This window comes from Eublepharis macularius, chromosome 6, assembly GCF_028583425.1.
Source record: "Eublepharis macularius isolate TG4126 chromosome 6, MPM_Emac_v1.0, whole genome shotgun sequence".
In the NCBI taxonomy this organism is placed as follows: domain Eukaryota; kingdom Metazoa; phylum Chordata; class Lepidosauria; order Squamata; family Eublepharidae; genus Eublepharis; species Eublepharis macularius.
The window spans coordinates 8,618,065-8,630,529 of NC_072795.1; the positions used below are offsets into that span (position 1 = coordinate 8,618,065).

Below are 12,465 nucleotides of genomic sequence, written 5' to 3' on the forward strand. Positions count from 1 at the left end.
CATATATCAGAAGGGGACAGGATGCAATTAGCGGGGAGGCAACCAAAACATTCCTTTGCTAGTAAATGTAAACATCTCCTTTTGGTGTGGAGTCAGTTTGCCGTGTTAGTTTGCTGCAGTAAAAGCCTCCAATTCCTATGTAGTATAAGCCTTCGATAACCACAGCTCTCCCTGCCAGATGCATCTGACAAAGAGAACTGTGGTCCCCGAAAGCCCACACCAGGCGTCACTGGGCTCCCCCAGACCACGCCTCTGTAAAGGAAATCTGTTACCTGTGATAATGTGATAACCATTCATAGTCTCTATTCAGCCCCAGCTTGACAGAGTCAAATTTGCATATGAATTCCAATTCAGCAGCCTCCCATTGGATTTTGTTTTTGAAAGGTTTCTGTTGAACCACAGCGACCTTTAAGTCTTTGGTGGAATGTCCTGGTAGATTGATTCTCGAAAGCTTATGCTACTTGATTCTCGAAACTTGATTCTTGAAAGCTTATGCTACAATAAAATTGGTTAGTCTTAAAGGTGCTACTGGACTCTTTTTGATTTTCCTATAAAATATAGATGCCATAGGAAATGCTTTGCCAGTTTCTATTACATGATAGGCCAGATAAAGTTTTCCTGGTATATGGGAGAACACATCTTTGAATTCTGACACTGTTTTCACCTGCGCAATCTTTGTAGATATGGAGTTCACAGAACCCAGCATCCTTATGGAAGCCTCCAAATACAGCCAATAATGCTTTCTTCTCTTTTTCTTTACTCATACATAGCTTGCAGCAATTGAAATACTGAATTTTTCAACTACGCCATTTGTTTCCGGATGGTACGCTGTTGCTTGGAGTTACTTCACTCTATATATTTACCATTATTAGGGAACACATGGACCAAGTCCGTAAATCAGAAATTATTTCATAGAGGGAACATAATCTACAGAAAATAGCCAGTAGGTCACCTGTAATGGGAATAATCTTAATGTTGGTCAAGGGAACTGTTTCTAGAAATCTAGTAATTGAACCTAAATATGAATGGAGCAGCAGATCAGTTGGTGTAATGGGCCTACTCAGCCTCGCAAAACTATACTACCATCCTAAAGAGAGTCACCCCTTTCTAAGCCCATAGACTTCAGTGAACTTAGAAGGGTACGTTTAGGATTGCACTGGTAATCTCCTTAGCCTTTCCTCTTGGGAAAAGTGCTCCAATGTCTTGATAATTTTGGATGATTTTTGGCACCCTTTCAAGCACTACAATAACTTTTGTGAGATACAGCAACTAGAATTGTACACAGTATTGCAAATGAGGTGGTGCTATAATGCTATAGAAGAGCATTACAATACTGCCGCGGAGGTCGCAGAAAGGCCTTGCACAGCGCATTCCTCCCAACCGTTTGCTAGACCCCGTCGCATTTTTTCATGCAGCCGGCTTTGGTGCTAGTTTTATATATTTTTCCTAATAGGTACATTGTACCTCCATTGATTAATTGTTCAAAAACTGTTTTTTCTCTTCACCGGCTTCCTTCTTAGGCTATTTGTTCTTTGAATTTAGATACCGTTTAATAATAAAGCAACCATGGAATGTTTTCTCCTTCATCGTGAATTTCTTGCCATGATTTTTTTCCCCCTTGTTTATGCATCATGTAGACATAATTTATAAAATCAATTTTATTTCTTATACTAATATCACAATAGACATCAATTGGAGATATCAAGGCAGGGTTGGCGGACTTATTCTATTTCTGCACTGAAACCATATTCTTAATAGTCCATCCCTCACAATATGAGTGCCGTCCCTCATAATATGAATTTTTAATGACATGGCCATAGGTTCTTGATTTAGCCACAGTTGCCATACTATGACTAGGCATGTCATGAAGGAGATAGCAGCAGCAACAGTACTCTGAGACGTATATTTTCTGCCAGACTGCTTCCAAGTCAAAACACTGACAGAATTAAACTGCTTGGCTATATCTTTTTTTTTCTAATTTTTTTTATTAATGCATCACATATTATTACATTTCAATACAGTCACAGTTCTCCTATGATACATCTTTTACCCCTTTTGTAACCCTCCCCCCCGCAAGGTGGCCATCCTATAATTCCAAGTTAAATTTTTAGCCACGAGCACATTTTTTCCAATTTTCCAAATATAGTTGTATTGGCTTCTCCATTATATACCCATTGAAAATATACAGACCATTTCTCTTTTAACTCCTCCATTTTTCCATCCCATGCCTTATCTTTTTTTAAACATTCCAACATATCCGATTGAATATATTCATACAAGTAATCATTCCATCTTTCTAAGGTCCATTTTAACTTCTCCTTCCAACCGTATGCAATCACTGCATGTGCAGCTAGTAACATTGCTTTGAAAACATCCTGGTTTTGTTTCTCAATTCTAGTGTTTCCCAATACACCCATGAATAATAGATCTACATCTATATTGAGGTTGACCTTACACACCAATGCTATTTTTCCCCGTACCTTTTCCCAAAAATCTATGACCTTTGGACACTCCCACCATAAGTGGGAGTACCACCCTTCTTTTGCATTGCAATGCCAGCGATGCTTGGCTATATCAAGCCCTAACACAATGGGAGCAGATATGTTTCCATACACTCCATTTTCACAAGAACCACCACAATCTTTGTGATAGTAACACTAGCCACAGGAACAGAAAATGATTACTTTCCTGTTGCCTTGAGTTCCTTCTGCTTCCCTGAAATGAATGGTTTTTGGAAAATGAGCTCTGTCTTGATCATAGGGACCTCCAGCCTTATAATTTCCATATAAACACTATGGCTTCCCTCAGAAACTTCTAGCAGAGGGTTTAAAGTCTTTATGGGTCCTTTCAAAACAAATTCTGGCTGCTGTCACTGCATGCATTATAAAGTGTTTTTGATCCTTATTAAATTCCTCTGGAATGTAGTTCAGTAGAAACAGTTCTGGCTTAAAAGGTATTGTTATCTATAAAATTGTATGAAGTAGTTTGTGTGTCCTTATCCAAAATCTACATACAACTTTACAGGTCCACCACATGTGATAGAAAGTTCCTGTACATTCTTTACATTTCCAGAATCTATCTGGTATATTCTTATATATTTTAGCCAATTTATCTGGAGGTAATTACCATTTATAAAACATTTTATACAAATTCTCTTTAAAGTTAATTGATTTAGTTATTTTCATGTTAACCTTCCATATTTTATTCCATTGTTCTACTTCAATTTCCTGTCCCAAATTTTGTGACCATTTATTCTTACAATTGCAATCCATATTTTCCAATGTTTGCTCAGTGCAGTGTCCAAAGTAAAGCTTTGGTTTCATTTCTCTTAGAAAAAGTCCAGAAGGAGATAGATGATGTTTTGGGATCCTCTCAGTCATTCTCCTATCAAGACTGGAAGAAACTGCCGTATACCAGTGCTGTGATTCATGAGATCCAGCGTTTCAAATATGGCTTATTGTTTGGGGTCCCCCGCCAATGTACAAAGGATGTGAACATTATGGGGTTTCTCATCCCTAAGGTAACAGAAGATTCTTTACCACTATCTAACATAACTTGATCACCACTCAATAGCACTATAACTGATACATTTGCTACAATTACAGTTGACATTCAGGCCAACTTTGTTCACAATGCTCAGTTTTTGTCAAACTGAGCCTCTCTTCAAATTACTGTGAAGATTTCCATGCATAAGTACAAAAGAGGGTTTCAGTTGATTCTTGGGCCCTGGGTTCCTTGAGGACTCTCTCTTTGAAGCCTTACAGAACATGTGCTCCCCAAGTCCACTGAAGGACCTAATGATCAGTGTGTATTCTGCTTAATTACAATGAACAGTGCAACATATAGGGAGGGGGAGCTGAAGCATAGATAGCATTGCTTTACTTCCCTAAATATTCCAAACCCTTTCCTTCACGCCCACTCCCACCATATAGTCTGAAACTGTTCATCTCCATGCAGTAACCTGAGTCAATTTCATTTTAGGTACTTAGGCTCTGAACTGGTGGCCAGTGCCGTCAAGTCATAGCTGACTTGTGGCAACACTTAGTGGAGTTTTCATGGCAAAAGACTGACAGGATTTCCATTGCCTGCCTCTGCAACCCTGGTCTTTGTTGGAGGCCTCCCATCCAAATCCTAACCAAGGCTGACCCTACTTAGCTTCTGAGATTTGATGAGATGAGGCTCACTTGGGCTATCCAGGTCAGGGCAGGCTGTGAACTTCACTCCTCCAAATTCACCCGGTTCATGGAAATGAATTTAACCCAGCCTTTTAGAGGCTAAGAAAGCTTTGGTCAATTCAGCTCTGTGCAATCCTAAACATGCATAGTTAGAAATAAGTCCCTTTAAGTTGAATGGGTTTTACTCACTCACAGCCTCAGGAAGCAATCCTAAGTAGGCATACTGAGAAGTAAGTCCCATTACATTTACTGGGGTTTACTTCCTGGAAAGCGTTCTTAGGATTGCAGCCTCCTAGTGTGCAGGAGCATAGGTACGAATCTCCATACTTAAGAAGTTGAAATGAAAATGCTTCAAAAGAAAAGATATAAAATATATCTATATGGGATATGGTTGTTGTGGGTTTTCCGGGCTGTATTGCCGTGGTCTTGGCATTGTAGTTCCTGACGTTTCACCAGCAGCTGTGGCTGGCATCTTCAGAGGTGTAGCACCAGCCACAGCTGCTGGCGAAACATCAGGAACTACAATGCCAAGACCACGGCAATACAGCCCGGAAAACCCACAACAACCATCGTTCTCCGGCCGTGAAAGCCTTCGACAATATATGGGATATGTTTGTAGTTTATCACGGCAGAGAAGAATTAACAGCTTCTACAACTTCATAGGAGTTTAACTTTTTCATATCCCCACCATCAACAGACTGTAGCAAGGTTAGAAAGTGGGTTTATGTGTACAATTGTGCAGCTTCTGCTTTTATGAAGTAAAAAGAAAGCATGTCCTGAATTTATGATGTCGATAAATATGAAGGAAGACTTTTCTCGCCCTAGGCTTTTCTCCTTTTTCTCTTTCTCTCTTCACAGGCTTCCCTCCCCTATTCCCTCTGCTCTTTCCAACTTTTTCTCCTTCTATTTTCACCGCACTCTGTCCTCTCTGTCTTTTCTCCACTTTTTTCTCCCCTACTCCTTCACGACTTGGTCTTCCTCTCCCACTATTTGCTGCTGCTTCAACTCAAATTCCAAACACAAAAGAGGGAAACTTCCTTAAATAACATCAATGGTAGGAGAGCACCAGCTCAAGGAAGTACAAAACAGAAGCAGAATAGGTACACCTTCCGTGTAAGTCAATATGGTCCATATTTATAAAGCCTTCAGTGGGCAATAAGCAATGTTATCAAATACAATTATTTCAAGTACAAGTACAAGAGTCCCCAACATGCATGTCATAGGCAACTAGCATTCATCAAAAAGTATACATTTATCAAAGTAGCCCGAAAATGGAGCATATACAATCAGAACCCTAATGGCTAAACGAACGCTGCTCATTCCCCTGGGTACGGGGAGAGGTCCGGCTTAGATTCCGGGCAGCTGGCATTCCGAGTAGCTGGCTATAAGCTTCGCCGGCCTTTTGTTTCTCTGCTCGTTTTGAAGCAATTCTTCTTCCGGCCAGTGTTTCTACAATAAACCACAGCAATTTTAGCTCCTGGGCATTCCTCCTATATACAGACTGAGTAAAAATGCAATAAACTCACATTAATCCACGAATAAACGTATTCAAACCTCCGTCTCCGATATTGTCAATATCAATGGGGTAAGGTACTTCCCATTATAACCACATATATAGTCTTAGTCTCATCCAATTCATTACTCCTTTCTTAAAGGGGAACCATCCCTCTGCTACATAGTTGCACATCAAATTAATCAGTCTATCACTGTTCTCCTCATGTTACCAGTTATACAGTTATTACAACAGATCAATCATTAAATAAATAAATACCATCTTAGATCTTAAAATACATGGTGACATAAATATCTGCTTTAAAAATACAGTTCATAAATATTATAATACATAGAAAAATATATATCTAGATATAATCTATTGCACATTAGAAAAAAGTAGAGCCACCCTACATAAAGCATATATGTGTTATACCTAGAGGAAATTTATTTAATTTAATTTACATAAGGAGAGGAATTAGACCTATTACAGAAAAGCTGAAAAATCGATCTCATTGTTAAAGCCATTAGGAGTCAGAGTCTTTAGTCTAAAAATCCATCTGGCTTCAGCTTGCAACAGTTCGCATTTCCCGTTTGCTTGATCACCTCCAATACTGAGAATTTAAGTTCTTTCTCATTCCTATGATGGACTTCAAAATGTTGAGTAAGGGGGGCATCCTTACTCAGAGTTCTTATCTTAGATAGGTGTTCCTGTATACGTAAGTGAATGGGGCGTGAAGTGCTACCCACGTATATCAAAGTGTATGTGCATACAATGAGGTAAACTACATTGGATGTAGTGCAGGTCGAGAAATCCCTAGAGTATAAGGCTCGTCCCGTACCCGGGTGCTTCACTTGTTTGAGATCAATACTCAGAGGGCAAATATTACTCAACCTTTGTTCTGTAGGTTTGGTTGCCAGTTGTCTGGTTTTCACACAGACAGTCTGGTATTTTGTTGGACAGTCTAGGGGAAATGGACTCAAAATACCAGCTACTTTGAGGGGAGGGAGAAGAGAAAGAAGGGAAAGGCAAGGAGGGGGATGGAAGAGCTCAGCAAGCAAGAAGCTGGCCCACTCGCTGCTGTGGTACAGGAGGTACATGGCCGGGAGGACAGTGCCAGTCACAGGCCAGGTCAATGGTGTCCCTTCCTCTCTGCTCCCTATCAAGGGGTATGCCCCCAGAAGGGCTTGTCTGGCCAGGCTGGTTGCCCACCATTGACCTCTTGGTATGTGGCACCAATGTTGAAAAACTCATGGGCTGTGGCCTGTATGTCCTGGTGCGTCATTCTTAAAATGACATCAGTGCACCAGGGCGAGAAGATCTTACCTAAAGTGAGTACTGGTGGCCTCTAACTCACCAGGATCCAGCTTTTGGGGGGAGGGAAACCATCTGGTAACCCTATCTGTAGGAGCTGCCTAGGCCCAGGCTCCAGTGCCTTGGTCTCTAGCAAACCCAAGAGTACTGACTGTGTGGTCTCATGCGACTTTGTGAGATGTCAATTTGGAATTCTTTGTTCTGGACAAATTTCAGCCCACTATTTATTTTTTACGTTTTAGATTTTTGTTCATGAGGAACAGAAATGAAATATGATGTTCTGGATACAACCTAATCCAACAGTTTCTTCCTTTCAGGGAGCAATAGTTATTCCAGATTACCGCTCTGTTCTTTTTGAACCGAAGCACTGGGAAACTCCTCAAGAGTTCAATCCAAATAATTTTTTGGACAAGGAGGGCAAGTTTGTGGAGAAAGAAGAATTCCTTCCATTTGGAGAAGGTAAATGCAGAAGTTCTGTTTGTCTATTGGTGGCCCTGTTGCCAATCAGTCTCTAGTGAGGTTCCAACCTAGCAACCAAAAAGAATTCTAGAAAAAGCAGAAGTGGGTAGCAATGAGAATTGTTGTTGGGCCAGTTTTTATTTATTTATTTATTTATTTATTTATTTATTTATTTATTTATTTATTTATTTATTTATTTATTTATTTATTTATCTATAGTTCATCTTTCTTACTGTGTCACAAGGTGGCTTACCCTGTGTAAGTTAATATGGTCAAAAACTAGGACCGTCAATGAACAATGCTATAGGGTGTGAACTGCAAAATTAGCAGAGATTCGAAAGCAAGCAGAAATCCAATATAGAGCTGAAACAATAATTAAAGAAAGCATAATGAATTAAGCATGACATATTAAACAGCGTGTTATGCACATGTATGGTCAGTTATTCATTTTGCCCATTTGCAGGATGGTACTAGCAGAGGGCCCTGTTCAGATGAACAACACCACCCTGGTGGAGCAGAGGGAGACACCTCTCATATATGAGGGACCAAAGCCATGAAGGGATTTGCATGTGATAATCAATACCTTGAATTGAGCTTGGTAACTGCTGGGATGCCAATGGAGTGACGATTAACATAAATGGAACATTCCCTCCTCTAAGTCTAAAGTAGTTGTTAGTCAGGAAAATATACACTGCAGAGTAGGTAGAGTAATAATCCTACTACATAATTCCCTAAACGCGTTTCAGACGACTCACAAGGTTCCCAGAGCGCAGGCGCCTGAGTTTCCCCTAGCGGGGATAAGGAGCAGTCATGCCACAGCTCTCACTGTCCAGTGCGGGCACAGCCGCCTGGCAGAATGTTGCAAGGCAGGGCTGCTGGGACCTTTGCGGCACGGGGCAGCTCAGTGGAGGAGAAGCAGAAGAAGGCCGCTGCCCCAACTTGCCCACAGATCAGCTGGCCCACGAGTGAGGGGGGGCTGCCATGGAGCACTCGCCAGTTTCCCCCTGCCCCTCAGGTGGGTAGGGAGAAGGCCAGAATTGAGCCACGGAAGGGCAAGCCGCCCGCCGCCCTCCCAAGCCCTGCTCAAGCTGGGCGCGGAAAGTGAAGGCTGAGCTGCCCACTGCCCTCCGCAGCCCCAGCCGAGTGGGGAAGGAGAGGGAAGGCGAGCCGCCCGCTGCCCTCCCAAGCCCTGTTCGAGCTGGGCGCGGAGAGCGAAGGCCGAGCCACCCACTGCCCTCTGCAGCCCCAGCTGAGTGGGGAAGGAGAGGGAAGGCGAGCCACCCACCGCCCTCCCAAGCTCTGCTCGAGCTGGGCGTGGAGAGCGAAGACTGAGCTGCCTGCTGCCCTCCGCAGCCCCAGCCGAGTGGGGAAGGAGAGGGAAGGTGAGTTGCCCACTGCCCTCCGCAGCCCCAGCCAAGTTGGGGATGGAGAGGGAAGGTGAGCCTCCCACTGCCCTCCGAAACCCCATCTGAGCCACGGAAAAGGGGAAGGAAAGTGAGCCATCCTGCCAGCCTTCCCCAGCCCCCCTGCCTGCCATCCCTTCCATGCTCCCTGCCTGCCTGCCCTTTCATGCCCTCTCTGCCTGCCAGCCCTTCCATGCCCCCTCTGCATGCCAGCCCTTCCATGTCCCCTCTACCAGCCAGCCCTTCCATGCCCCCTCTGCATGCCAGCCCTTCCATGTCCCCTCTGCCACCCAACCCTTCCATGCCCCCTCTGCCAGTCAGCCCTTCCATGTCCCCTCTACCAGCCAGCCCTTCCATGCCCCCTCTGCATGCCAGCCCTTCCATGTCCCCTCTGCCACCCAACCCTTCCATGCCCCCTCTGCCACCCAGCCCTTCCATGCCCTTCTGCCTGCCAGCCCTTTCATGACCCCTCTTCCTGCCAGCCCTTCCATGACCCCTCTGCATGCCAGCCCTTCTGTGCCCCCTCTGCCAGTCAGCCCTTCCATGCCCCTCTGCCTGCCAGCCCTTTCATAACCCCTCTTCCTGCCAGCCCTTCCATGCCCCCTCTGCATGCCAGCCCTTCCATGCCACCCTGCCTGCCAGCTCTTCCATGTCCCCCATCTGACAGCACTCCCCAGCCCCAGGTTTCTAGAGCCCATTGTATTTTTTCTCACAATGGGCTTTCTTGCTAGTAATAATAATATTTGATTTATATACTGCCCTTCAGGTCAACTTAATGCCCACTCAGAGCAGTTTACAAAGTGTGTTGTTATCCTCACAACAATCACCCTGTGAGGTGGGTGGGGCTGAGAGAGCTCCAGAGAGCTGTGACTCAGCTGGCTTTAAGTGGAGGAGTGGGGAGTAAATTATAACTAACTTGCTGATTTCCATATTTTCTCTGCAGGGGCGCGCGCATGTCCTGGGGAGCAACAGGGAAAGATCGAGGTCTTCATCTTCTTCATCAGCCTACTGAGGTCATTCACCTTTAAGCCGCCACAAGGAGTGAAAAAAATCAATGAAGACCCTGTAGTACGAATCGTCACCCCTCCCCATCCTTATAAGATCTGTGCTGTTCCCCGCAGCAGTTGATCATGAGCCACAAACATATTTAGAGAAGCTTATTTATGACTATCCATTTCATCTTATTACATTGAAAGTTCATCTAACATTCTGTTTCAGGTAGGTAGCCGTGTTGGTCTGCAGCAGAACAGCTGGATTTTGATCAAGTGGTATCTTACAGACCAACACTATTTAGAAGCTTTTGAGAGTCAGAACTCCGTTCTTCAGATACCTGGTACCCTGGCATTCTGCTGATCCTTCGTGAAGCCAAATCATGCTGTTCTTTAGTTTCTTCATTTGATGAGAGCTATTCAGAGAAGAAATTCAGACAGATCTATGCTGTTGTTCATTGTTTGCTTATCATCACCCAATATATTGTCAGGGCCATGACCCCTGCCATACTCTGGGGATTGGGGGTTCACTGTCAGGCTATAGATCTCTAGACCTGATCTTTCATGACATGCTTCGAGAGTGCTCTTAGACCTGTGTGTTAAACCTGCTTGAGAAATGACTGAGTGAGAACCGCATGCTGTGGGAAGGTATGAAGGAATGTGGTTTTCAGCGTTGCCAGGGAGACGCAGCCAGTTGGCTTGAGAAGGATGGGATTCTAGTCAAACCAAATCTACTTTTCCTATTTTACTTTCTGTTGGTGCATAGATGGGAACTTAGCTAAGGGGAGGAGGTTAGCGTAGAGTGGGTTGTGCTTGAAGGGTTTAATATGCTTAGTAGGGGGGAGGGAAAAGTTATTCCTGACAAGAAATGTCTGCAGTGTTGTACTATCAGATTCTCAATAAAGCTTTAACTCATGTATCCATGGACTCATGCAGTGAAGTTACTGATGATCTAAGTTGTCAGTCTCTGACATATATGCAATACAGTTTGCTGATTCTGCCAAAAAACTCCATACAGAATGCTTGCCATGTACAAAACTAAAAGTTGCTTATTGTATCTATGCACCTTTCACTGAATAAAGTCTTTGATTACCTTCATCAGCTCTTTCTGCATTCTGTATTCCTTTAGAAGTGCCAAATCTGATTTTGCAAATGATTGTGCTAAAATGAGTCTATGGTTATGATAAGTCAAATTAGGAATAAAGTCACAGAGGACTGATGAAATTCACAAACTCTAGAAAAACTGAGGTGAGCAAAAGCTGTCATTCTTTGACACATTCGTAGATTTTTATTTGAAGTGGTGCGGAAATGCAAATACTTATATCTCTGTTGGGTCAATTGACCTAACAATTGTGTTACATTAAAAGCAACCAAATGACTTATTAACTGTATGCTTCAACCCTCACACTCTTTTGCAACTGCAAGGGGAAGAAGACTCTACACTGACACAGCCATGCAGTGGTGCTAACTCTCCCCACTTCGTCACTGAAGTGCATTTCACATAAGAGCACAGAGATTAATTTGGCAATCTTAGGTAGACCCGTAAGGACACATTAAGGAAAAATGTTGTGTGTTATCTTAATTAAGTTTCATGTTAGATCTTAGAGGTTAACTGTGACATTTACATCACCTTGTGAATGGGAAACTACTGTAGACTGGAAGCTCATGAGTTGTCTAAGGGGTTCTTTTGAATTTGACCAAGTGATGTTAATTCCCCAATAGCAAAACTGCAATAAGGAGATCTTTCTTTTGTAAGGGGTGTTTTCCCCTGATAGCCGGGGAGAGCCCTGCCATTTTATCCTGAAATACAAAGGAAAGATCCTTGTACAGAAGTTTATCTGGTGTTGTTGTGCTGGTTTGCACTTTGGGCATGCTCAAAGAGATGCCTCTACAGGCCAGGGGACAAACTTGGGTAGTCATTTTGGTAAGGCTACTATATAAGCTGTCATGTAATGTTTTATAACTTTTTTTTTCTAAGTATAGCTTAAAACTAGCTGCAGATGTCAGAAAGATATAAGAACAAATGGAAGTTTATTTCACTACATTTGAGTATATGGTTTATTAAAATGAAATGATCACATAGAAACAGAATTAGTGAAACTAAAACAGGTATAAGAAAATTTGCCCCAAATATATTTTATTCTAAAATACACATATAAATTGGTACTGGTAATATTGCCCTCTTATCCAGTGAGGGTCTGTCATGAGAAGTCTCAAGTGTGTTGAGCTTGGTCTGACATCTTGACCAAGAAAGAATTCACCCCCGGACTGTTAAATTTCCATCAGAAACCGTGACATTTGCTGATGCTGTGCAATGTATCACAGAGTTATTGCTTTGCATTCAGTGAGGAGCAGATAATGGCAAGTACCTGCAATATTTGAGAGAAGATTTTTGTTCAGAGAGGAGTCTATTGCAAATGACAGCACAATCTGTGTTTTGTTACTTGAAGGCCTAGGGATTAGAGGTGGGCATGGAATGGGGAAAACCCACAGGCCATGCGTCTGTGTCCATTGCATTTCATGGACCACAGACCATGAACATTTCATGGTCCAGCACCGGCTTGTGAACTGATGGGTTCGTTGGTCTGGGCTGGCTCTGGGAGCACTCTAACCCCCCCTTGCTCCAGCTGAAT

At 43.0% G+C, this 12,465-nt stretch overlaps 1 protein-coding gene across 1 annotated transcript in view; it reads left to right on the forward strand.

Moving 5' to 3' along the window:
* Positions 1-10,933, forward strand: part of LOC129332444 (cytochrome P450 2J4-like) — a 61,040-nt gene extending 50,107 nt beyond the window's left edge. Inside the window, exons 7-9 of the mRNA XM_054983578.1 lie at positions 3,333-3,520; positions 7,299-7,440; positions 9,787-10,933. Coding sequence (XP_054839553.1) covers positions 3,333-3,520; positions 7,299-7,440; positions 9,787-9,971 — 515 coding nt within the window. The 3' untranslated portion in view covers positions 9,972-10,933. The remainder of the gene's footprint in view (positions 1-3,332; positions 3,521-7,298; positions 7,441-9,786) is intronic.
* The last annotated feature ends 1,532 nt before the right edge of the window (positions 10,934-12,465 follow it).